The 27,464-nt window shown below is 33.2% G+C and overlaps 1 protein-coding gene across 2 annotated transcripts; it reads right to left on the bottom strand.

Annotated features, from left to right (window-relative positions):
* On the bottom strand, positions 1 to 27,464 carry LOC149425588 (uncharacterized). 2 transcript variants are annotated; one of them, XM_089651191.1, is made up of 6 exons: positions 27,344 to 27,464; positions 17,261 to 17,371; positions 5,215 to 5,342; positions 3,111 to 3,320; positions 2,070 to 2,236; positions 1 to 114 (listed from the first exon to the last, which is right to left on the bottom strand). In XM_089651191.1, the coding sequence occupies exons 2-5, from the start codon at positions 17,363 to 17,365 to the stop codon at positions 2,074 to 2,076; spliced, it is 606 nt and encodes a 201-aa protein (XP_089507317.1). In that variant the 5' UTR covers positions 17,366 to 17,371; positions 27,344 to 27,464; the 3' UTR covers positions 1 to 114; positions 2,070 to 2,073. The 2 variants fall into 2 exon arrangements, with proteins under 2 accessions (XP_089507317.1, XP_089507316.1); XM_089651190.1 differs by lacking the exon at positions 27,344 to 27,464 and adding an exon at positions 18,609 to 18,751.

Here is a 27,464-nt window from a genome sequence, read left to right as displayed (position 1 = left end):
TTTCAATTTACTTTCAGTAATTCCTTTATTAAAATTCATTTATAATGCACAATATCTAATTATCCTTGCTAGTATTAGGCATCAGCATTGGTTTCCAAATAGAAGACACCAGTCCTGAAATTGAAAACAAGACACAATTTTAAGACACCGCTAGGTTTTGAAATATAAAGCGTGACAAGTGTCTCATATATATAATAATTGATGTGTCTCATATATATATAATAATTGATGTGTCTCATATATATAATAATTGATGTGTCTCATATATATATAATAATTGATGTGTCTCATATATATAATAATTGATGTGTCTCATATATATAATAATTGATGTTTCTCATATATATAATAATTGATGTGTCTCATATATATAATAATTGATGTGTCTCATATATATAATAATTGATGTGTATCATATATATAATAATTGATGTGTCTCATATATATAATAATTGATGTTTCTCATATATATAATAATTGATGTTTCTCATATATATAATAATTGATTTGTCTCATTTATATAATAATTGATGTGTCTCATACATATAATAATCGATGTGTCTCGTATATATAATAATTTATACATATTATGCTTCGGTCTCCGGTTGGTTGACTATTCTATTTTCCATAATATAAAGCCGCTTAAAACCATTAGTTTTTTTAAAATTATTTTTATTTCTACAAAGATAAATTTCAATTGACATTTTGGGTATCCATGTCAGCAGTGTCAAAATATAATATATGGTTATATAATGTGGTCAAATTATATGGGGGTTCACCAGATTACAACAGTAGTTTTTTTTTGTACTAATTAAGTTGAATCGATTTTTTTTTTCAAAAAAATATTCATATTAAGGTGCCCAGCTGTTCTAAAATTTACATTTTTCAATAAATATTGTATATGTGTTTATTAACACTTAAAAATTGAATGATTTTAAATGAATCAATTTAACTTCTAATCCGAATTTATATCGATATAATTAAAAATATGTAGGTATTTTATTCCTTACTTATTGTTTAATAAATACATTGCTGTATATGTATATGTACCTACTAGTTATATGAAGGATGCACACACACTCTCATATGAACAACAGTAACATTTAATAGGTAGATATTAAATTATTATAAACAATAATAATAAGCCGACATAGCTCAGTGGTTTCAGAGCACCTGACCGGACATCAGAAGGCATTGGTTCAATTCCCGTTGGCGGCATTTATTTTTACTCGAGAGATATTTTCAATTTGTATCGATATTTCAGGCGACCAATTATTGCTTATAATTATTTTTTTTATATTTTATGCTACATATGCATAAAACCTTGTCTTATATACATTAGTTTATCATTAAAAAATAATCTAAAAAAATAATAATAATAAAAAAATTAAAAAAATAAAGGTAGATATTAGGTCAATGGGTAGATATATATATTAGTAAGACATTCTTCTTGTGGTCAGGGCGCGGACAGTGAGAGGAACACCCTTCTTGTGGTCAGGGCGCGGACAGTGAGAGGAACACCCTTCTTGTGGTCAGGGCGCGGACAGTGAGAGGAACACTCTTCACCCCAAAATAAATCTAGTCAATGAGAAAAATGTTTCCTCTCCCATACCACCGAAATGATTTCATTTTTAATTCAAATTTAAATTGCATGTTTTAAATTTTACACAACTCTTAAAAAACCATACTAAAATATATCATTATTTTTTTAATGATAAACTAATGTTTATGCAATAATTAGTCGCCTAATTATTAACATAAAATTACGTTGGTTATTTACAGGTGAAAAAATATAATAAGCAGTAATTATTGATTGAAGTACTAGTACATATTGAATTATTTGGCGTGTTGGAAATAACCCGACGTGGTTCAGTGGTCCAGAGTATCTGACCGGACATCAGAAGGTGCGCGTTCAATTCCCGTCGGCGGCATTTATTTTTACTCGGGAGATATTTGTATTGATACTGCAGGCAACTAATTATTGCTTATGATGAAATGTATCATTATCAATTGTGTAAAAATTAAAACGTTTTTTTTAGTAACGCCATAAAAAGTTATAATGTACTTACAATTTTATTTAAGACTTTCAACCAGTGCACAAATGAGTGAGTATATTGCAAAAACACCTCCGACCTTAGCCATATGTTCTGGAACAGGTGATGCAGCCATTCCCTGGGCGTAGGCGTCGACCACCTCAAAACAACCTATTAGATTATCTTCATAGTCACGTTTTGTTCTGTAATAATCATTTTCTTTAAATTAGGTACTTTCTTGTAAAGGAATACTATTATTACAAATTTTGTAAATATTTTTTTAACTTATTATTTTTTCTTGTTTCTGGTAAGAACTAGTAGCAATAATTGAGGCGCAATTGATACATTCTGTGTACTATATATTCTGTGATCCATTGCGTATTATATATTGGGAATGTAAAATTAATAATTAAAAAGATGATTTATATAATTTCCAAGTTCCGTACAAGTTCTGTTATTATGTTTTTATGGGCCAATCGCTTAAAAGAACTGAAATAATAACAGGACTTTCACAGAACTTGAAAATTAACGTCGAAATTTGATGAATTGTTCAAATTCTGTACCACAACCGATAAAATTTTTGACGGTTGGGAAACATTTGTTACCTAAAAACCCTACTGTTGTTCAGCCCGAGCAGCACCACGGCCACATACACATATGTGTCTGTTTGTGTTGTGTTGGGAGTGGGAAAGAGTCGGCTATGGTCTATTTTTCAGCCCGAGCATCACCGGCAGCAGCCAACCACGGCAACATACACATATGTGTCTGCTTGCGTTGTTTTGGGAGTGGGAAACAGTCGGCTATGGTCTATTGTTCAGCCCGAGTATCACCGGCAGCAGCCAACCACGGCCACCTACACATATGTGTCTGTTTGTGTTGTGTTGGGAGTGGGAAAGAGTCGGCTATGGTCTATTGTTCAGCCCGAGCATCGCCGGCAGCAGCCAACCACGGCCACATGAAACAAAGACGGTCTTCAGTAACAACAGTACATGATCTCCTGTATTGTGAGGTGTGTACGTCTACGACTGTTTTCATGTTCCATACCTAAGATAATGATTAAAAAAATGTAGCTTTGACCTTTTGGCAAGGTGTCCGCGGCTGGATTGCGGGGGGCGGCTAAAGATCTGAGGGGCTAACTCGTTCAATGCGGCAGGAGCGGAAGCAAGTTGGCTGTGAGGCTTATAGTGGACAACTGGGGCGGGGGCCTCGTATCCGACAGAAGACGGGATGTGCTGAGGTAGTCGCTGGTGCTCGCCTCCATAGTCTCCACCCTCACCGAACTTAGTTCTGAAATAAATTGGACACTTTGAAAAATCTACAGAATGGTAGTTACTTTCAGTATCGTCCGGGAAATGACCTTAGTCGTGTTTGGTGGCCTGAATAGCCAGGTACTTCACCAGGCTCTTCACATTATTTTTCCCTTCCCCACTACCTTTAGCCTCACAACAATAATTTAATAATAATAAAAAAAATAGTTAATTCTGTGTATATTTGCTTTTGAAATGAAGCTATAGATGATTCCATAGTCTCACTGGCTTCAGATTTTTTTTTATTTTTTTATTTTTTATTAGGTAATTTCAAGTTATGATGAAGTTCAAATATAACATTAAATTTACAATTACATGTTATTACATTACATTGAGTTTGTTTTATTTTTAGTACATCTTGATACACCTTTTTTTAGAGCAAATGCTCGTGTTGAAAAGGCGGAGAAAAACGCGCGTAAATAATAATTTAACATATATATATAACATAATTATATCAAATAGAAAAGAGAAAAGGATGTAAAAGAAGGAAAGAGATAAGAATGAGAGATAAGAAATAAGAATAAGAAAATAAGAATAAGAAATAAGAGAAAAGGATTTCAATATAATAATAAAATGAGAGATTATATTGTGTTTTCAAGTTGAAAGATGAAGATTGGTTGATGAGTAGCTTAACTCTTCCACTGTGTTCATATTTCATTAATTAAGAAATTATGGAAGCAATTTGAACAATATTCAAATATATTGAATTAAAAAAAAACAATCTTATTAGTTGCGACCGAGAATTGAACTCTGAACACTTCGCTTGTACCACCAACCGCCCTTTCCAGACCGGTTTCAACTGTCACATGTATATTGCAAATCACCAGCTTGATTTAATTTGTTTTCTGTAAGAGGCACTTCCCATAGTCGAACTCAAATTTAAAAATATAATTTTTGGGTGTCTTCTGAATCACACCGAATATTTTAAATATTGTTTAAGCCAATACAGAGAGTATATTTTTTATTTATTTATTTTTCATCAACTCCTAATCGGGCTTTTACGAGGAAAGTTGATAATTTTGAAAATAATAAAATTTATAATAATAAAAGTGTAACAGGATACATGCATAATAGCATATACTAATACTTTGATTAACATCAAATCCAAATAATTACACCTGATATTGAAAATAAAGAAAATCTTTAAATATAAAGTAAATACATACGAGTACATTACATACAAGTACATATGCATACAATTATTCATGTTTGTCGCAAACCGGTAATATTGTAATTTTCTCATAAGGTATAAAGTAATATTATAAAAGAGAAGGATTAAAAAAGAAGAAAAATAATATCAGTTGTGTCTATAGAAATAACTAATTAATAAGTAATGGCAAAATACCAATCCTGTGATTAATATCGAATTTAAATAATAGGACCTGAAATGGTAAATAAATCAAAGTACAATAAATAATTTAAGTATGTTCGTACATTAATATGTATGTTTAAAGAAGTATGCGATATACTAGTAGGAAGGTATAGAGACAAGATTCAAATAAAAGGCAAGAAATGATACAAGTATAACGAACAAATAGGTTTTAAATAAGTTGCCTTTTGAAAACCACAAAAGTATTAACACTGAATATATCAATAAATTCACTGCATTTGTTTGCAAGGTGATGAATTCTTGGAATTGGTTTATAAATAGAGTCGTTAGTATTGAGGTTATTGTTACATTTAGATTAGTTTTTGCTTCGAGTTTGTCTGGCAGCTAAATTAATGCCAATAATTCAGGGCTGCAATTAGAGATTTAATAATTTTGAATAAAAATAACATATCAGTTAAAACTCTTCCATCTGATGGTTTGAGAATTCAAACCTTTTTCAAATTCATTTGAGTCAGTGAGATTAAAAGCGATGGAGAATGCTTACGCGTGCAATGCACTAGCTCCGAGAGTTTCAGGCCCGAGGTGACCTTCCTTGACAAGTTTCAGCTTCAACAGGGTTCTCAGCTCTCGTTCCCGAGGGGTTAGGCCTTGGTGAGACTCCACCAGGGGAACCTAAGCAAATAAATACTTTTTTTTTTTTTTTTTTTTTTATTAAATATCAAAATAATATACAAAAATCAAAAAGTCCCAATAAACTACTTTAAAGTAGTTTGTCATTGGGTGCTTTTAACTTAAACAGATTATATCAAATGTATACATTCATATCATGAGAGGTGTAATACAATAAAAATAAAAACAAAAAACAATTAAAGCGTATGCAGTTAGAAATAGTTTGTATTAGAGTCTAGTACAAACTATTTCTTTCAGCTAGCCAATTTTTCAACAAAAAATTTCTTTTTATATTTGTACATTTTTTGATTTCTGCAGGTAACATATTTAAACAATTTGGTATCATGTAGTCTAGCGTTCTTTTTCCATATTTGTTTACATGCTTTGGTACGATTAGTCCTTCATTTAATGTAAATCGAGTATTGTAAGTGTGTTCCAGTCTATTTATGTACATAGGGCTATTTATGTGCTGAAAAATTATTTTATACCACATAATTGCTCTTACCGAGAGGATTTTCAGATTTTGATAAAGGTGTGGAACATTATGCCTTTGTTCATATAAACTTTTATGAGCTAATAATTTAACAAGAGAATTTTGAACTGCTTGAACATGATTTATATTTGTTTTAGAGGAAAATCCCCAAGCTGTAATTCCATACCTTATGATAGATTCAGCTAGTGATAAATAAATTATTCGAAGTGTGCATATTGGAACATAAAATTTTAATTTATATAATCTACTAATAATAGATCTCAGTCGTTCACAGACTTTATTTATCTGTAAATCCCATTTGAAAAAACAATCAATAATAACACCTAAATAAACATATTTTTTAACCAGTTCAATATTTTCACATGTACACAACGCAGGGATACCAACATGTAGGCAATCTGAATTGTGTGTTTTAATTTCGGGTATAATAGTATTTACCTTGGCATTGGGTGATCTAATGTGTATCAATTTAGTTTTTTTTGCATTTATGATTAGGCCAGAGTCGTGAGACCATTTTAAAAGTTCAATGTAATCTTTAAATTATTTATTTTAATTATTTCATGTACACACCTCACAACAGTCCCAACTGCCTAGAGCCATTAATGTATGGCATCGTCACTCTTACTCGTGAGAATGAAGAGAGAGAGGAGGGAGAGGAAGGTTTAGATCTGTTCTCTTAACATTGGTAAAGCCATTTTGATCAGCGTTTCGATTCCTTTCCATCAGAGAGATTCTTAAAATATCATCAGACCTAAATATAAATCAAGAAATCACAGATGTAATGATCCGCCCTTCTACATTTATACCTACGTTAAAATAATGATGATTTCTTCTGTGTCTGATCTGTAAAATGATGTAACATCCTGGTCATTGTCCTTCGATTTTCCTAAGCTGTTGGTGGCACCTTTTAGAAGGCGTACCTTAAAAGTAAACCCTAGCTAAGCCTTTTCGATCCCCGTATGGAGCATACAATAACAAGATCTTAAGAGTTATTTTCGCAATAATGCTCTTTTTCAGCGTTGTGTTTTTTTTGGTTTTGAATTTCATATGAGATATGAACCAGCTATTAATGCATATGTTTGTGGTAATCCAGTTTCGTTTAAATTAGAGTGAGTGATCTCTTTACCATTGAAATTTTTTAAACTTTTCTTATAAAACCGTGCGTTTAATCTACTCTCGTCCCCTACAGTACGCCTTACTCTAATACAGTAGTAATCACCTATATTTTTTTTATCCTTCCGACCTTAAATAAATCCGAGGACATGAAATAGTTTCGTTATTGCACAAATTAGTATAGTATAGTACCGACATGCATAGAGCGTCGGTTTTCGGGGAATTCCCTGCCATCTCAGCTCCGGGGTCGCCTCCATCTGTTTTATTATATATTAATTTTGTTACTCGACACTTAATCTTTTAAAGGGAAGGAATGAGAGGGGGGAGAGGGAGAAGGGGTAAGCTATATGAACGAAATATTTTCCAAACTACGTTGGCTCCTCCACTGACCAATACGATTACGGTGAATGGTGATCAGAAATCAAACGCTGACTCCGACGCAGCTAGACTATACCCCCACAGCTGGCAACCCATTTCATAAAGGTACCCTGACCTATACGGATCTGTTCACGTCCGAGAGAAAACAAATTAAGTCATCACGTCATTTCCGAAATCGCTCCAACGCCCATACCTCCGGACGATCTACTTTACTGACTCTAGATGGGGAAAGTAATTGCATCCCATATCATGATGCTAACGCGGAAAGTGTGTCGTGTAGGTTTCGTCTGATGAAGCTCAAACCCCCACGTGCCGTCAGACCTACACTCCACCTCAAAGAAGCTGCTCTAATTCCGCCAAGGGAGCATTCCAGTTGGCTTACATCAGCTTCCCGGTCGACACCGTTGGATAATGTGATAGCGTGATATCACGTCGCCGCCCTCTCCACGTTGATTTTACAGACGCCCCAAGGTGTCTCCATCCTAGACGCCCCGACTGCGAACCATGTTCCCGTTCATTACCAGGTGGCATCACAATTTTCATTCCATTCTCGCGCCCATCACTCAACACGGTACCGTCAGAGGGAATAGTTTTCAACATCCCGTTAGTCCGTTCCGTCCGCGTTGGCAACCCCTATCACATGATAGTGTGTGAAAAAAAAATCTTCTGACTAGTCCATATTTGTGGGATACGAATTTGCAGCGTCACTATCAGACATTACCAACTACGAAGTTTAATCGAGGTTTAAATTCGGGTATGAGGTAAGGTTTGCGAATGATACTACCGAGATAATATTGGTCTTGTTGGGGAATCCTGAAAATTGACATGTTGGTTTTATATACATATTAAAATGGATTAGTGGTAATTGTTAGTCGACAGATGTCAGCATCGCTCGTTCTAAGTTAAACTGGAACACCTCAATTGGAAATGAAAAACACTTACCAAGCTCCTACCAGCTAAATAGCAACATCCAAGTGGGAATTTATACAACCATTGCTCTTGGGTGGAGCGCCCCATAATTACTACTAGATTTATCCTGAGATGGTAACCTAATATTTTATATCTTAATCCGAGATATCTACAATCTTATTTTTTCTAATTTGGTTGTGTTACCCACACTACCCACCGTAATGAATGTACTTCGAACTTTCCTCCCTAACCTAGCAATTAATCAAATATATCAGCTATGTCTTTCATTGTGTTTAAGAAGACTTCAGGGATATTATTTTTTTTATCAAAAATTTAGTTATAACACGGCTTCGATCGAGCCTAACACTCGCGATAACAAGACATTTAGGTATATAAATTTGCAATTATAAATTTAATTTTTGTACGAGACTTTATCAAAATCTCAAAGGGAGATCTTAACACTTGCGTTTTATTTTATTCGAGAAGGAATTTTCTAGGGTTTATTATTTTTAATTACAAATTCATTTATAATCCGTGACTTTATTAAAATCATAACAATTGCGTTTAATTTTATTCGGGAAGGACTTTTTAGGGTTTATTATTTTTAATTTTTTTTGAAATATTGTAAAATCAACAATAAAAAAAAAATAAAAAAATTACGAATTCATTTATAATCCGTGACTTTAATAAAATCATTACAATTGCGTTTAATTTTATTCGGGAAAGACTTTTTAGGGTTTATTATTTTTAATCATAATTTTATTCTTAACCCGCAACTTCATCAAATCAAAATTAACCTTCGGGACTATCTTTTATTTTATAATCCGTGACTTTATCAAAAATCAAAACTGCCGTTTACTTTCCAAACCTGTGTAAAACTGCTTAAATTAATTTGAGCACTTTTGTTTAAAAATCTCGCGACGCACTTACTCTGCAAAATTATCAAAACTCTTCCAAGTCTGAATTTAATTATTTAAACTGCCGCGACGTATTCACTCTGCAATTTAACTCCTCAAAAATTCTCGAAAAACTCTCTCGTTTTTTCTAAGTTCAAACTATTTATAACCGTGTTTTCTCATTAATCTCGTTAAATATGTGCTATTCTAACCTTTATTGACTCGTATGTTCTTTTCTATTTAGGTCATAGTCGCATCATGCTAATTAGGCCATTCTGGTTATTTCAAAAAGGTTAACACCCTGGCGTCCGTTTCATGCGATCAAATGATCAGGCGTGGACTGGAGAGCGATTCCGGATTCCCATAGGGCGTTTTCTATATTATGCTTTAGTGAAAGCTTTTTTTTTGAAGTGTGAATTCCGGACCTTTTATTTTAAAATGCTATTGTGTCCGCAAAATTGCTTTAATGACTGTCGTTTGCTTCCCTGATAGACGAATGTCTCTTTATACTAACCAGTCTAAACCCGAGAAATGCCCAGTGCAATCACCCTTGACTGAGGTCACAATCTAACGTAGACTTGCAGCAGTATCCCCTACCGTCTACAGTTGTTTATGATGTGGTACGCTTTGTTTTTAACGCTTTCACGAGCTTAGCTTTGATCATCTTCAATTTGCCTCTGATAATAATAAAATAATAGCAGTAATTGGATGACTTGCAAAGCGCCGTTCCTGTGCAAAATCATCTCAAGGGCGCTGTACAAACCTATAATACATCTCTACAGCGATCTACGTCACAACTTAGCTATTTATGGAGACAATATACATTACAACATCTACCTGGTAGGTCACTCGAGATTAGCACTCAATTAACATTATATAATTGTTCATTAGCGAAATTCAGATACAGGATCTAGGACACGATTGGGAAAATTGAATTTAACTGGAGTAGACTTTCTTTTAGGAATGGTATATTTCGACGATTCACTCCCCCCTCCCTTTTCTACGTGAACCCAACACTCTTCCGCGATTTTTACCTCCAACTTCCGATTTTTTTTTCCTGATTGTACGTAATTTTATTGCCAAATATTCTAGTACGCTCCTTCCTTTTGGGCGTGTTTTTTTTTCATTTAATCGGGGTTGCACCTTTGTTTTGTCTCTTTCATCCACGAAAAGACATAAATAATTTATAATGTGCCAAACATCACTTGAAAATGTTAACAAAAAAAGCTATAAATTTATTTTACCTCTGGCCATTACTTTTAATGGATTTTCTTCTCCTATACCCGCCGTGTAAAGTCTAGTGAGCACTTTAAATAAAAATTCTGTTCAATCTTTCCACTTGAATCCTTAAAGAAATCGGAAACCTTTTTTTCTCGAGTAACAGACCTGTTGCAACCAAATCTCGCGCCGTTCCATGTGATGCTACGCGTCTAAAAAGGGTTGTGAACCCCTAAAAATGTCAAGTTGATCAGCCTTGAGTTTAGCTAGTTCGTTCACCTAATCATTTGGTGGGAATATTTTCAAGGTCGATGTCATATAAATCAAAGCTCAACTTTTAAACATCCCTTTGTCCTGTCAAACTCGCACCTCCCCTTTTCCTTTTCTGTAATATAATTGGGCAATCCAGTTCTTATGTTGCAACCCCAATGGAAAACTCTCACCCACGTATGCAGTTCCCTATAATTCATATGCGCCTGTTCCGATAGATGGCTCTACTATGACGGTTTATATCATTTACCTTGGGAAAGACCTTGGTCCATCACACAGAGTTTACAAATTATCGACCATTTGCGATTCTCCTTGATCTAACAAATCTCATTTGGTCTTACGTTGGTCTTACAATAGAGATACAGATTTTAGGGAAATTTGATGACTTGAAATTTTTTCTTAGCAAAAATATATTGTACGGTGTATATAAAGAATAAGCGGAAACAATTACAGTATACGGAATAAATAGTTTTGGACAAACAAATACAACTCGGTTTCCTAAAACTGATATCAGGCAAAAAAATATTCGTTGATGTGGCTCAGTCTGTCCGTGCAGATTGAGAAACATAGAACGCATTGCTTTTACGTCCAATAGATGGCGTTGTTTAAAAAATGTTCTTACCTGTCACATGTGACATCTATATAATGCAATTTTACAGCAATCGGTGAAGAACTTTCGGCGATTTAAGATTTTGAACAAACAATATTTTTTCCTGTGAAATGGTTATTACATTTATTAGGAATGTTTAGACCACCCACATACCCGTGTTGTCGTGGTTCATTATATATGCAGTATATTACAAGAGTACATGAAGTATGAAATATAGAAGGAATTTAAGGAAATATAAAATGTATATAACTTAAATTTTTTATTTACACAGATAAATCACAAAATGTTTACGGAGATAGAACAAAGAGGCATACTATTAATGTAATGTTTAACGCATTACCTGAAAATAATCAAAGTAATAATATATAAATAACGCATTACCAGAAGACATTTATTTATTTTATTGATAAATGATTTAGAGAGTGCATGTGGTTTTTTGTGATATTTCACCCTCTATGCTAGGGATGACCCTATGTTATGGCGGGTGAATTTTACAGTTTGCGGACATAGAATCTATGCATTTCTATAATATAAAAAATAAAAATTATAAAAATGATGTTTAGCTAGTTTGGGTTGCAAGAAGAGAATGGAGATGTTAGAGAATTATAAGAAGATGAAAAATTTGAGAAATTATTAGTAAATAGATCAAACTAATTAATTATGTACATACTATAACGCTAAGTTAGGGAATAAGGATATATTATGTTTTGTCTGAAATGTGATTAAACTGATAGAGTGTAGAATGAATGGGTATTGTAGTTGTAATGTATTCCGTGTGTAAGGATCTATTTCGTAATTTATTTTTTAAAGGAATGGGGTTGACTCACGGTTGTTATGTTTTCAGGGATAAGGTTAAAGATTTTAGGAGCTAGGAAGAAAAATTGTCTTTAAGCTGACGTAGTATGTAGTGAAGGTACTTTGTAGTGACCGTTGGTAATTGTTCTGGTGGTATAGTTGTGTTGTAAAAGAGTTTTGTTTTTATATTTGAACAGGAAATGTCCATGTTTTCTTTGATATAAATTGGAATAATGGTCTAGGTACAATTTACCACACCGGTGGTACGATTAACCGAACCGTTTCGTTAAATCGTACCGAAAACCATTTTTTATAAAAATTTTAATTTGAAAATATTCCAGATGCCTATAAAATACGATTTAAATAAATATCATACCCAATAAATAAATAAAGCATCATAAATCGCATTAAAAAGGGACAAACTACACAAACAAGTTAAACTGAACCCTTATGACACTTCGCTTTATTTCTTCTACAAAAGGTACAGGAACATTTGCTCTCTGATAATACGTAAAGCTAAAGAACTATACTATCGAAACAAACTAATAACAGCAAACTATGACCCTAAAAGCGTATGGTCAATTCTGAGGGAAAGTACTCATTCACAGAAGAATAAAGATGATACCATAAAAAAAATACTTATTGATGATGAAGAAGTCCACTTCCACGACAATCCAACACAAATCCTCAATTATATTAACAAAAATTACATAAACATTGGAGCTAACCTAGCTGAAAATATCAAAAACACGTCACCTCTCAGAGATATTCAGGAACCTCAAAACGATGCAACTAACATCAACAATGAAAATATTAACAGAAACTTCACATTTCAAAATATTACACTTGAAGATACCAACAAAATAATTGAAACATTAAAGAATAACACAACTACGGGACCTGATGGTGTAGACTCTAAAACTATCATAACATTAAGCCAACAACTACTTAAACCACTCACATACTTAATTAATCGTAGTCTTAAAGAAGAAATTTTTCCTAGCTTACTAAAAAAAGGTCTTGTTATTCCAATTTTTAAATCAAGACAAAAAAATAATGTAAACAACTACAGACCTATTACGCTACTAAATACCATCTCGAAAATTCTTGAAAAAACTATAAAAAAACAACTTCAACACTATCTGGAAACAAAACAAATACTATCGATGAACCAACATGGCTTTAGGAAAAACAGGACCACAGAACATGCAATAGCTGATGTATCGGACTTTATAACACATAATCTTGACGCTAAGAAAAAAGTTATTTCTATTTACTTAGATCTATGTAAGGCCTTCGACACAATTTCACACGAAAAACTTTTTAAGAAATTAAAAAACATTGGCATTGATGGTGTAGATTTCGACTTAATTAAAAGCTTTATGTCTGACAGAACGCAACAAGTTAAAATTGACAACAAGACAAGTGAACCACTTTTAATTACATATGGGGTCCCACAGGGGAGTGTACTTGGCCCTTTATTATTCCTCATCTACATAAATGAACTGTGTGACATTAAAATTGAAGGTAAAATTGTGACTTTCGCTGACGATACAGTTCTTCTCTGTCAAGCAGCCACATGGAAAGATGTATTTATAATAGCCGAAAAAAGTTTATCAATTGTAAAAAAATGGCTAAATAGTAATACTCTTACCATTAATACAATTAAAACAAAATACATCACACACAGTATAACACAAAGAGGCCAACCTCCAACTAACATAGACCTATTACTACATGACTGTGAACAAACTTCATTTACTTGCCAATGCGAACGTTTAGAAAGGGTAAAACAAATAAAATATCTAGGGGTTATTATTGATACACACTTACGCTAGACTGACCACATTAATTTCATCACTAATAAACTAAAACGAGTCATGTACCTAATGAAGTCCATCAAAAACATTTTCCCTCTAACAATACTCAGATCCATATATTTTGCACTGTGTCAATCCATTGCCACATATGGAATACTAGCTTGGGGAAGTGCTACAAGAATGACAATTGATCCAATCCAAAAAATTCAAAAGGCGATAATTAAAATAATCCTAAAAGTACCATTCGACGCAGAATCAAGCGAAATTTACAAAACATTAGAAGTCTTGTCAATAAGACAACTTTATGCCAAATCTGCATTACTGCACCTCCTCCAACACAAACTCCATATTCCAATTCAACCAAAAACTTCGTTAAAAACCAGATCCTTTACAAATAAAACACTAAACATACCTATAACACACACCACATACGGACAAAGACACTTTAAATACTACGCTACTAAACTGTTTAATTGTATGCCCATTACTCTTAAGCAACTACTAACTGCAAATACATCCGCAAAAATTCACAAAAAACACATCACAGCCTGGATCAAAAACCTATTTATTTTTTCAAAACATAATAACTCCAAACCAAACATAACTAAACCATAAAAAGTGTATAATAAATAAACACGTTTTTCGAGATTTTACCAACTATACTCACACTTACAATACAAATAAATGCACTTAATATATTTTTTTTACATTTACATTTTGAATATTCAATTTACAAAAACTATTAAAATTTTATGAATATTCAATTTACAAAAACCAAAAAAAATAAATAATAATAATAATTAAAATTAAAACTTGTAAAAAATAAAAACTTTCTTCTACAACACATAAATACTTGTCACACCTATACATAACCACGTAAACACCTCAGCACAGGTTCTCCTAGTGAGGTGTTCACGAAACATACAATATTAATCACATACAGTTTCACCTCCTCAAACCTACCTTACATACAACATATTATAGTTATAAGTTTGAAATGTATCATGTACAAATATAAATAATTATGTGAACACTGTTAATATTATAAAGAAATAAATAATAAAAAAAATATATAAAAAAAAAAAAAAAATAAGAATTTATTTGAACCTAACTCCAATTCTCTAACCCATTTCGATCATATAGTATTTAGAGTTATGTTCGAAGTGGTACGATATACCATACTCTCCCCTATTAACGAAAAATTTAGGTGGAGTTGTCGTATGTTTAAGACCTTATACTCCATGAGGAGTCAAGTGGAGGGGTATCTTGTCGGTCGCTTGTTAATGACACGTATTACCATTTTTTGGGCTTTTAGAAGAGGTTCGATGGTAGATTGTGCACAGCCACCCCAGATTATAATGCCGTAAGCTAGTAGGGATTGGCAGAGAACGTAGTATACAGTTTTAAGAATTGAGGTGGTAAGGATATTTCTTAGATGTCGAAAAGCATAAGAGAGCTTGCGGATGCGTGGGGTTAGACTGGCCAAGTGCTGATCCCAGCGAAGATGTTGATCAATGATGACATCCAGGTATTTTATGTGTGTGACTTGTTCCAGAATTGGGCAATAACATGAAGAGCAAGTTCTCAGACAGGAGTGAATTATTATCTTCTGGTTGTTGGTAGGTTGGGTTGCAGCTGACAGACTTAAGGTTAAGAAATTTGTTTTTCCAGCATTATGGGTAAGGAGATTATCATCTAACCATTTTTTATAAGGTCTATTTCGTTTTGAGCTATGCCTAATGCTCCTTTCCAGTTTTTGTGTCGAGATATAAGCACAGTGTCATCTGAAAAAGATATTAGTTTTCCAGTTATGGGAAGTTTACAGAGTTTATTTATATAAATGAGGAACAGAATAGGGCCTAGGACACTTCCTTGTGGGACTCCTACTCAACTCGACTTGTGGGATTGAATAGTTAAAGGGTTACTTACAGCTATGTTGTTAATTTTCACCGTTTACGATCTGTCAGTTAGGTATGATGAGAACAAGTTAAGAGTTCTACCTCGGATACTTATTTGAGTTAGCCTTTCTAAAAGTATGGGTGTGAAACCGTGTCAAAAGCTTTGGCTAAGTCTAAAAATATGACTAAGCCGGAATCGCCTTCATCCAGGCTCTTAGTGATCTTATCAGTCAAGTCTAAGATTGCAGATTCTGTGTTTAGGTTGTTTTGAAATCCAAACTGATTAGGCGAGAGAATCTTCTGGGATTCTATATAAGCCTACTTTTAACGATTTTTTCAATGATTTTTGACAAAACACTTAGCAAGGAAATGGGTCTATAGTTTTCTATATTTGTTAAACAAGAGAAATCTATTTCGAATATCTAAACACGAGTAAGATAGTTCTACCTATAAAGATCATAAAAACAATTACCTAAATTATGTTAAAAACAAATTTCAATGTCTGAAATCCATACCGTGCCTAGTAATTGTTAAAAATAAAACTTTTAATATCGTGCTAAAGTACGTACATTTTTAACTTAAAGTATTGTAATATTACCTGAAATTATATTTTTTATTGAAACACTGTAATGAGACATTAGAGATTTCTTACAAACGAACTGATTGCTCAGATTTAAAATATTTATGTAAAATACAATATAATTTTTTTAAAACACATAAATGACCATGTTAAGAACTAAAGACGATTTTTCTTTGTAATTTTGATAAAAATTTAAACTTTCGTATTGCCAAGATAGTAAGAATTCGTTAAATAAAAAAAATGTTGATTTTTCAAAAATCTATTTATAATTAGCTTTTAGTCCATTAACCGTGTGCATCAGGCCTTGTGTCATATCTGATGGATCTGACGCAAGGCGAGTTTTTTATAATGATTAATCCAAGTTTATCAGGCAATCTAGACAGTGTCTTAGATAAATATATCTTTTTTATTTTAATGTGCGACATCTATTGACTTTATCTGCAAGTTTAGGATGAATATTTTATTTTTTAAATAAAACACAAAATGTTCTACCTTTCAACTCTAAGTTCTAGATGTGACCGTACCTTTTTCTGGTTTTTGTTTTTCAAATATTCGTTTAGGAATTGCTTATATTGTCTTCAATAATAATATATTACAATTTGAGGTTTAACTCATTAAAATATTACAAAAAATAAAATAAAAAAATAATGATTTAAAAAGACACACAGATTTAATGCACCTTATTTTGCCCTTTTGACGACTTTAATATTTATTTCATAGATGGAAATGTGTGTTGTGCATTATGTGGACCGTCTGGAGAAAGCTAATGGAGTACCTGTGACCTATGACCCGTTCAAGGAATCTTCGAATACGTCATTTTGACTATTTCTCAAAGCAGTTGAATTAAAGTCCAAGGCCAAGAACCACTACCCCTAGACTGACAAGGAATATCTCGGCTGCCATTGTTCAATAAAATAATGCCTGAAAGAATAATAACTTACCGATGATTTAACTCCCTCGGAAGCTGGGTCCAGTCCCGTTGGGAGTTCTGAGGCTAGGCCAAGGGCCACTACCGCGAGACTGACAAGGAATATCTTGACTGCCATTGTACACTGAAATAAACATTAGATTATTTAATTATTAATTCGTGATATTGGTACGCAATTATCCCTAATAACAGTAATTACGTTATATTAATTACGTTAGAGCTTTGAGAGGAGAGTACGAGAGGTGTGAAGCTTAAGGCCCCGTAGTAACCATTCAAAGATGGTTTGAACGACAGATATGTAAATACGAATGATAGAGGGAGCGCGCTAATATTGTAATTAAGTGAAACTGATATTTATATATATAAATATTTAATAAAACACGACTAATTTGAAAATAAAGCAAAATCTCTCGACAAATACTCAAGTTGCATTTAAAGATACACTGTGAATTGTTCATAATGTTATTTGAGTCGTATAGTTCCTATCTACGATAAGTCCACTTTCGTGAAATGTTGGGAAATTAATATTTTTTAATTACAAGGTTTTTTTAAATAAAAACTAGAGAATTATTTATTAGGTGGGCTTTGTTGTCAAACAACGGATGTAAATAATAAGATAAAACCATTTATTTCTTAATAGTTTAGGAGTAATTACGTAAATAATGATGGACTTATCGGCATTTGAAAGTAACTGTCAAATTAATCGTATATAGGAACTCACCAGTATGCGACTTATCGGTGTTTGTTTCTCAACACCGTTGACATGTGAATGACAAGTATAGGGCCAAAAAAAATATTGATTTAAATGAAACGAAAATATTTAATGTTTTATTTTTTTTAAGAAAAATTTAAAGAAGATAAATAAAATAAAATACAAATGTACTTACGTAATTTTTTTTTCGATTTTTTTTTTTTCATAAGTTTCTTACAAAAAAATGCGATGGATTAGAATATGTGTTTACAAAAAGAAAACCTATAAATTTTTTTTATTGTTTTCCTAAAAAAATAAACAAAATATTTTTTGTACTCTAAACAAAAGTAAACAATCATTGCAATATTTAAGAATTAAACAAAACCAATTTATAGAACGAAACATAATATTATTATAAAAAAGTAAATGCAGATATTTTTTTTTATTACAATTTTTCTGTATTTACCACAAAATATTCAAAAACTATTGTGCTAATCAACTAAATTATATAACAATAAGGGAATTTAAGGGAATGGCGTAAATTTTGCTTTAGTGATTTTCTGGATCTTTTTTGAAAAACTCTCCTGAGAAATCCTGAAAAAACCAATCCTGAAAAATTCACAACTAGACGCCGATAACTTAGGTAATTATCGGCCCATTTCAAACTTACCATTTATTTCAATAATCCTGGAGAAAATTGTTGCCGCACAAATAACCAGTCACTTGAATTCAAATAAATTATTCGCAAAACGTCAATCTGCGTACAAAAAGTTCCACTCAACTAAAACCGGACTACTTCGTATGCTATCAGACATAACTCTGGCCGTAGAGTCAGGTAGGTTATCACTTATCTCACTCCTAGACATGAGTGCAGCGTTTGACACGATTGATCATGAATTCCTCATTAGGAGTTTAGAGGAAACATTTGGTTTGAATTCCGACATAAAAAATTGGCTGGTATCCTATTTATCCAATCGCTTACAAGCCGTGAGGGTTGGAAATAAATTGTCCAACTTCGCAACACTTTCTTCAGGGGTACCCCAGGGATCCGTTTTGGGTCTACTTCTCTTCATCCTTTTTACAAATGATGTCTCCAAAATAATCGAGTCATTTGATCTCTTGTCTCACTGCTACGCTGACGATCAGCAAGTTTATTTTTACTGCGCTCCAAATGAAATCAATAATCTCAAGATCCGTATAACTGAATGTCTAGAAGCAATAACTCGTTGGATATCTTCAAACAAGCTGAAGCTCAATCCATCTAAGACTAAGTTTCTCTGGGCAGCCACAAAAAAACGTCGAAATTTCATAGACAATTCACCTATTACTATTTCCGGCAGCGATATCATCCCAAAAACAACAGTCAAACTTCTCGGTGTCAATTAAGATTCAGACTTTTCGTTTAGTAGTCAAATAAATAGGACTGTAAGCACCGTTTTTTTTCACCTAAGACAACTCAAGTCTGTCCGAAGAAACCTTCCTACAGAAGCAACAAAACTACTTATCAACTCTTACGTAGTCTCACGTCTCGATTACTGCAACGGCATTTATGCCAGCCTTCCAAAATATCAAATTGACAAACTTCAATCAGTGTTTAATGCAGCAGCATGGCTCATAACCGGGGTTTCTAAATATTCGCACATTTCAGAACACCTTCGCAACCTTCACTGGCTCAAATGCCTTGAAGGAATCCAGTACGAACTGTGCTTGATGGTGTTTAAATCCATCAGTGAAATGGCCCCACCCTACATCTCTGAACTATACGTCCCGGAAAACACTGGTCTGAGGCAGTCAACTCTTAGATCAGCAACATCATCAGCTGTAGGCAGACTGATAGAACCTAAGCGCAAGCCAAATACTAAGTTTGGTGATCGCGCTTTCGGAGTATCTGGGCCGAAGGCTTGGAATAAACTCCTTCCGGAACTAAGATCCCTAACAAGTCCAACAGAATTCAGGTCTAAAATAAAAACTTACCTTTTTAAGGTGTCGTATCCTTAAATTGAATATACCATTCCTAAGAAAAAGTCCAGTTATATTAAATTTACCAATTAAGTCCTAAATCCTGTATCTAAATTTCGCCAATAAACAATTAGATAATGTTAATCAAGTGTCATCTCAAGTGACCTACCAGGTAAGTATTGTACTGTATATTTTCTCCATAAATAGTTAAGTAATAACATAGATCACTGTAAAAATGTATTATAAGTTTGTACAGCGCCCTTGAGGTGATTTTGCACAAAAACAGCGCTATACAAGTCATCCAATTTTTTTGTCCGGGTTAAATCTTCCCCATAGGAAAAACTAAACCCTTCCACACATTTTTCCACAAATGATTATCTAGTCAATCAACACTGTGCAAGTGCATTATATAAGCAAAATAAATACAAAACAATACAAGAACAACAATACGTCAAATCACCAGAGATCAAATGGGAAAATAATTCACCGACTCCAGATATTTTCATATCAGAGAGTTCGGCTCGGTAGAACTCCTAACAGGGCCTATAAATCCTACTGATCCCTCAACATAAAAATTATTTAAAAAATCTTTCGTTATCCTACATGTATTCAAAATAACCGACTTTTGCATCTTTATATATAAATTTTTTGATAAACCTAATACGCCTAAGTTTTTAATGAGAGAGCTAGGTATAATGCCAGTAGCCGAAATAACAAATGGTAATATTTTTATATTTTGAGAATGCCAAATTCTTTTTTATCTCATGTCCTAGATTATTATTATTATTATTACTATTAACAAAACACAATAATATTATAAAAAAGGAAATGCAGATATTTTGTGATTACAATTTTTCTGTATTTATCACAATAAATTCAAAAGCTATTGTGCGAATAAACTAAATTATAGAACAATATAAATTATTAAAATGATTAAGGAAATGTAGCAATTTTATGATAATAATTTTTTTTTTTGACACTTATTTTTTTTGTATTCATCTCGATAAATTCAAAAACAGATATTTTTTGCACAAAAATCGAGGATTTTCAATTATTAATTCTTAATAAAAACTCGTGGTTTTAAACAAAACAAGTGTATTAAGTTTATTAAAAAAAATTGTTAATTTGCCAATAATATTATGTACCTTACTTATTACAAGAAATAAATAAATAAAATAAAAACTTTTGTTAATTTGTTAATAGTATTGTGTACATTACTTATTATTAGAAATAATCATAAAAAACAGTAATAAAAATTAAACTTGAAAACAATAAATACAAACTTTAAAATTATTAAAAACAACTGAGCGAAGTTTTGAGATCACCCAGTAATGGCCGACTCTCAATGAATGATTCCACTCAAAAAAGGAGATTTTTAAGGACCTATTACGGCTATCCACGTGTTTTTTCCAAGATTCCTTGATGATGACTCGCTTTCTAGATGTATTATCCGCCACTTGAACAACATTTGTGGTTAGATCGGACATTATTTAGCTGTAAAAACGTATAAAAAGGCAGACACTTTTACAATAAACCACTTCAACAACTGCTTCAGCGGCCATGTTAGAATTTGAGAAATGCTTCCCCCCCATTGTAGTCCAGTCAAGATGTACATCCGTGCTTGCAAAAGGTCCAGTCATTCTGAATTTTTTATATGTTGTTAGGACCTAAACCAGTATTAAAAAAAAAATTTGCAACTTCGAAAGTGCTGTGCGAGCGGCGGTGGACCTAAAAAACCAGGAAATTTTCGGATTTTTTTCAGTGTTTGCTCAATATCTCAGTAAAGGAAGGGTCTGACCAGTGTAGTTTGAATACATACTTTTAAAGTAGACTAAATTTGCTAAAATTTGAGACCAAAGCAAGCTATATAAAGCCATTGGTTTTCAAGATACAAGTTCTTCAAAAATAGGCAATTTTTTCCAAAAAGTGAATTTTTTTCGAAATGGTCACTTATTTTGTAAAATAATTTTTTAAAATACGCATCCCACTTCAAATATTGTGTGAAATAAAGTTGTTGTAAATTTAATAATCTTTTATTTGAGACTAGATTGATATCTGTAGACTAAACGGTTCTCTCAAAAATGGCAGATAACCAAAAACAGTCATAAGTGGGTTTTGGGTGAAATGCAAATAAACTGTTCTCGCGTCTTTTTATGGTTTTATTGTGCTGTGAAGTAAATCCATTAATCATCGTGGGTTTGTCCGAGGGTTATAATATAATTACGACTATTTCAAATTTCAAGTACCCATTATTACCTATACCCATGAGTCATCGTGGGTTTATTTTGTGGCATAATTATCGACCACGCACATAATGTAAAATAATAATAAATAAAAGACGCGAGAACAGTTTATTTGCATTTCACCCAAAACCCACTTATGACTGTTTTTGGTTATCTGCCATTTTTGAGAGAATCGTTTATTCTACAGATATCAATCCAAATTCAAATAAAAGCTTATTAAATTTACAACAACTTTATTTCACACAATATTTGAAGTGGGATGCGTATTTTAGAAATTATTTTACAAAATAAGTGACCATTTCAAAAAAATTTCACTTTTTGGAAAAAATTGCCTATTTTTGAAGAACTGTATCATGAAAACCAATGGCTTTATATAGCTTGCTTTGGTCTCAAATTATAGCAAATTTAGTCTACTTTAAACAAAGATATTAGAAGAACGAGATGTGCTATGAGCAGTTCATACTGTGTGGAATTGTTTTGCCGAGTGTCGCCGGTTTTGTTCACCAATACTACTGCAAACCTTCGCTTACGCTAAGGTATCCGCACTAATACATATAACAGATTTCTGTGCATACACGTCCCGATACCGTTCAAAGTACCCTAATTAGGTAGTACTCCGGCTACGGTCCGGCGGCCAACATAGCATATCTCGTTCTTCTAATATCTTTGACTTTAAAAGTATGTATGCAAACTACACTGGTCAGACCCTTCCTTTACTGAGATAATGAGCAAACACTGAAAAAAATCCGAAAATTTCCTGGTTTTTTAGGTCCACCGCCGCACATACGTAGATTTTAATGATTTAGACGGCCAAAAGTATTTTTTTAAAATCAATATAATGGTAAGGTATCTATTTAATTGGCGAGTCAACAGTTCTATGTACAATATAACATCCCCTCCCCCCTCCTTGGAAGCGCGGGAGTCGACTTTGATCAGTCGGAATTCGATAGTGAACAAGTGAGTACGTGTCGGCTCTCGGCGCTCTCCTAAACTTATTACTTTCCAAACGTGCATTATTCATTTCAAGCTAATATTTCCCTTTTAACTGTGATGGATTGCAATAATACAGGTAAGAACAATATGTTTTCGTTACAGAAAAATTTAATTAACATTCTCTGTCATTCATTTTTAAAACGACAAACATCACTCTGTCAAAAATTTTTTTTTTTAATATATTTAAATTCGAGTGCCTTTTTAATGTACTTATGAGTCCGTCCCTGTATTAATTTTCATTATACTATATAGTGCATATATGTAACTAACTAATTCCATAAGAAATAGCCGCACAAAATCACGCTTTTTTGAGCTAAGCCCTTTTGAAAGGTTCTTTGTCAAATATAGGAAATATTGAGTGTGCGATATTTTGTATTAAAATGGTTTTTTTTATTTGTTTCAGGTCTACCTACTACCTCGGGTACTAAAGTAGTGACTCGTCAATACATATTTGACCAATTACAGAGTCAAAATTTACCAACTTTAAATGAAAAACTTGACTATTATGAGAATTTTCTCCTTATGCGCTATGGGCACAACAAAGAGGCTAAAGAAGACTTTAAAAAAAGATTTTCTTATGTAAAATCACAAATTAAGCAACGATGGGTAAAGGCAAATAAACACCAAGATGTTTTCCTGAAAATAAACCAATCATGGTTAGAGGGAACATTCGAGATTCCCATTGAATCAGCCTCCTCGCAAGGTCGACCACCCAAGTCATTTGGAGAACTAAGTGAGCGTATTAAAAGAAGAAAAACGGAAGAAATAAGGGCCTCCGCAGGTGATGAAGTTATTGTTTACGCTGCTACATCTGTGTTGCAGACAACGGGACATAGGACCGCCTCGAAAGTGCTTAAAGATATTACGAACTCCCCAACACGGGCTAGTAAATATAGAAAAGCCTACAGTAGAGTTACCAACAACGATGAGGTACCTCAATTGACGCCTCTGCAAGCACTTAAGATGTTCGTTGAAGCTGATTTTACGAGACGACAGTATGAGATAGTAAGGGCAACAAATCCTCAACATTTTCCTTGCTATGATCTTGTTTTGAAAGCAAAACAAGAGTGCTATCAGCCGAAAGAATCCCTAAGAATTACGGCTACTTGCGCGGAAAGTAATCTACAGTGCCTAATGGATCTAACCGTAACACGATTATCAAAATACCTAGAAGATGTGATAATCCGGCTTAGCGAGCAAGAAAGGAAGTCGTTAATGATAATCTGCAAATGGGTTGTGACGGTTCTCAGCAATCCAAATATAAACAAATTTACGATAATGAGACTGATTCCGATGCCAACATTTTTATGAGTTCCTTTGTGCCTTTGCGCATTGTTTGTGGAAAAGAAGGCAGTAAAATTGTTTGGCAGAATCCAACTCCTTCTTCGTCAAGGTTTTGCCTTTTTTGATGAGTCTTCGGAATCGGTAAATCCGGGGATCTACCGGGCTCTGGTGAATTTCATAGCCGAAATCGATCATTCTATGAAAGAACACTTGTCGGGAACCAGTGTTTTCAAAGGAACATCCAAGGGTGTGCAAAATGACATTTTGGATGCCATCCTGCAAGTGTGCCGGGAACACATAATGAAGCAGGTCACCGAAGCCGATTACGTTGCTATTCAAGCAGATGAATCCACTGACTGTTCGACAATTCAGCAGTTGGTGATTATTTTAAGGTACGTCCACAACAGTAAGATTTATGAACGTTTCTGGAAGCTAGTGACACCAAAAGATCACACTGCAAAAGCCATTGCTGCTGAAATATTAAGCGAACTAAACATTTTTAAAATAAGTGCCAATAAATTGGTTAGACAAAGTTATGATGGCGCTGCCGTAATGAGTGGAAAAGTGGGAGGGGTACAAACTATTATTCGACAAACATTTCCGAACGCCTTTTATGTGTATTGCTATCAATTAAATTTAATATTAGAAAGGGCCGCAGCAATTAACCACACGGTAAAAAACTTTTTTTCGAACTTGCATGCTTTTCCTGTATTTTTTTCAAGATCACCGAAACGCTCGACTTTACTAAAAGAAAACGTCAAGAAAAGAATACCATCCCCCCCACAGACCAGATGGAACTACAAAGAGTGCATGGAGGCTATCATGGCTTTGGAAGACGGAGACTATAATACATATAACCAAGCTCAGTCTCTTCTTTCTTATTTAACAAATGAAGAATTCCTGTACTGGCTAAATTTTTTCGCAGTTATTTTACCCCACTGTCATATTTTATTTCAAGGGTTACAGAAGCGATCAATAGACCCTTTCAAAATATTGCACGGGATTATTCATTTCGAAAAAGCCATCGGGAAGATTCGAGACGATATTCCACCAACTTCTCCGCAGAAAAAACGCCGACCCAATGATGTTAAATATTCCATCATGCGAAAGGAAATTTGTGATGTTCTTTTAATCCAATCGAAAGACAGATTTCAGTTTATTGACCACCTCGTAGCCTCCAATTTATTTAACCCAGTAAAATTTTCCGACTACAATAAAAAATTTCCTCAATCAGATTTTACGCAGACAGTGAAAACCTACAATTTCCTCGAAAATGTCAAATTGATAAACGAACTGATTGTTTTATATGGTCGCGAAGAACTGTACGGTGCCGATGGAGCCCTCTCAATACTGCAATATCTTGTAGAATGCTCTTTACAGTCCATTTTCAGTGAAACTCTTACATTACTCAAAATCATTTGCACGATACCAATGACATCGGTTGAAAGTGAGCGCTGCTTTTCCACACTCAGCAAAGTAAAGACATTTTCTAGAAATACAATGACCCAAGACCGTTTAAATGCCCTGTGTATGATTAGTATAGAGAAGGAACTGATTACCTCTATACCTGATTTTAATACCCGCGTAATTGAAGTGTTTTCAAATGCAAAAAGTTGGCGCATGGATTTTTTGTATAAGTGAAAAAAAAACTAAATTTATTTCGTGCCACCTTTATTTGTTTTTTTTTTTTATGTTTTGAAATATCTATTATATATTCTACGAAATTATTCTTCTCGAAAAAACAATAATAATTAGCAACATACATTGAGTGCTATAAAAACATTAAACAATTTAATTCTTATAAAACTTTTTTCATTACCTAATAATTGTGTCTAGTCTAAAGTGATTTAAAAACAATAATATGTAGGTACCCCTCCCACTAACTTTATTTAAGATGTGTGACTGCTGCCGTATTCGACTATTTGACGAAGAACAACAGTAAGTAAATTTTAATTAGATATGTTTATCTTCTCTTGAATTTCGGAACCCCCTGTTAAAAAGAACACGAACCGCCACTGATCTAGATTGAAGTGACAGTAAGGGTTTGTGAATTCCTAATAGTGTAATGATTTTGCTCGTTTGGTTTTCATTTCGTTTGTTCGACTGTGTTACTAATAATTAGTGTTTTCAACATGTCATACGTGAGAATAAATCGCATCATTGAATGAAGGAAGTTCCTCTCTATTGTTTTGATTCTTCTTATTCTAACTTCAAAATTAGGTAATCTTTTTATTAAAATATATTCATATTTTGCAATTGAATAACGCTGAGAACATAATAAAGTTATTCATCTACATTCTTAATCTAATATTATTATTTTCAAAATACAAAAATTCAGTCATTGTTTTATTTTAAAATATCGTTACTGTCTGTGTCTAATAGTTATAATTAATTGGTACATAAGCTCTTTCGAAGTTTAATCAAACCAATACCAAAAAAATAACCCAATAAAATACACAAGCTAGTAAAAAAAAATAAGAAAATAAGCATGTTTAAGATCGACTGATAATAAACGAAAACCGGACATTTTGACCGGACAAAGCTTGACTTGGTTAATGAAAAATAACAAAAATTACAATCTAAACCAAAGCTAAATCTCTAAATAGTATAAATTAAAGTCGCTATCCGCGTCTGTCTGTTTGTGCGCTTAGTTCTTCTAAACTAAGCAATGGAAATTTATATTGTCAATTAGTGAATTTCTTCCAGAAGGTTTATATATAAAATATATGCATATTATATTTCTAGAATTTAGATCAAAGTCAATGTTAATCCTAGAATTCACAACATTATTCCAAATCATTCACAAACCTGAGCAACGCCTGGTACACCTCAGCTAGTTCGTTATAAGATGTTAAATCGTTTCACAAAAGCAACGGGAGTATTAACAACAAAAGAATGTAATGGAAAGTTTGACACTTGTACTTACATCTATCGACTTGTCGCACTGTCACCGTCTACTGACAACTGATAGGACGCTTTTCTATTTATATTGCATTCATTTTTCTACATTTTTTCCTTCCCCCTCCCGACGACTTTCTTTATCAATG

This window comes from Hesperophylax consimilis, chromosome 3 (genome assembly GCF_061612785.1).
Source record: "Hesperophylax consimilis isolate HC1 chromosome 3, BYU_Hcon_1.0, whole genome shotgun sequence".
NCBI lineage: Eukaryota > Metazoa > Arthropoda > Insecta > Trichoptera > Limnephilidae > Hesperophylax > Hesperophylax consimilis.
Note: the sequence above shows the minus strand (reverse complement) of the source record. Positions and strands in the feature narration are given on the sequence as shown.

Bases quoted from the DNA above. Each gene is read 5' to 3' on its own strand.
- LOC149425588 (XM_089651190.1), bottom strand. The intron at 5,343-17,260 runs GTAAGTTATTAT...TTATTTGCTTAG, and splicing joins CCGAGGGAGTTAAATCATCG to GTTCCCCTGGTGGAGTCTCA. The intron at 3,321-5,214 runs GTAAGCATTCTC...AATTTATTTCAG, and splicing joins GGAGCTAGTGCATTGCACGC to AACTAAGTTCGGTGAGGGTG.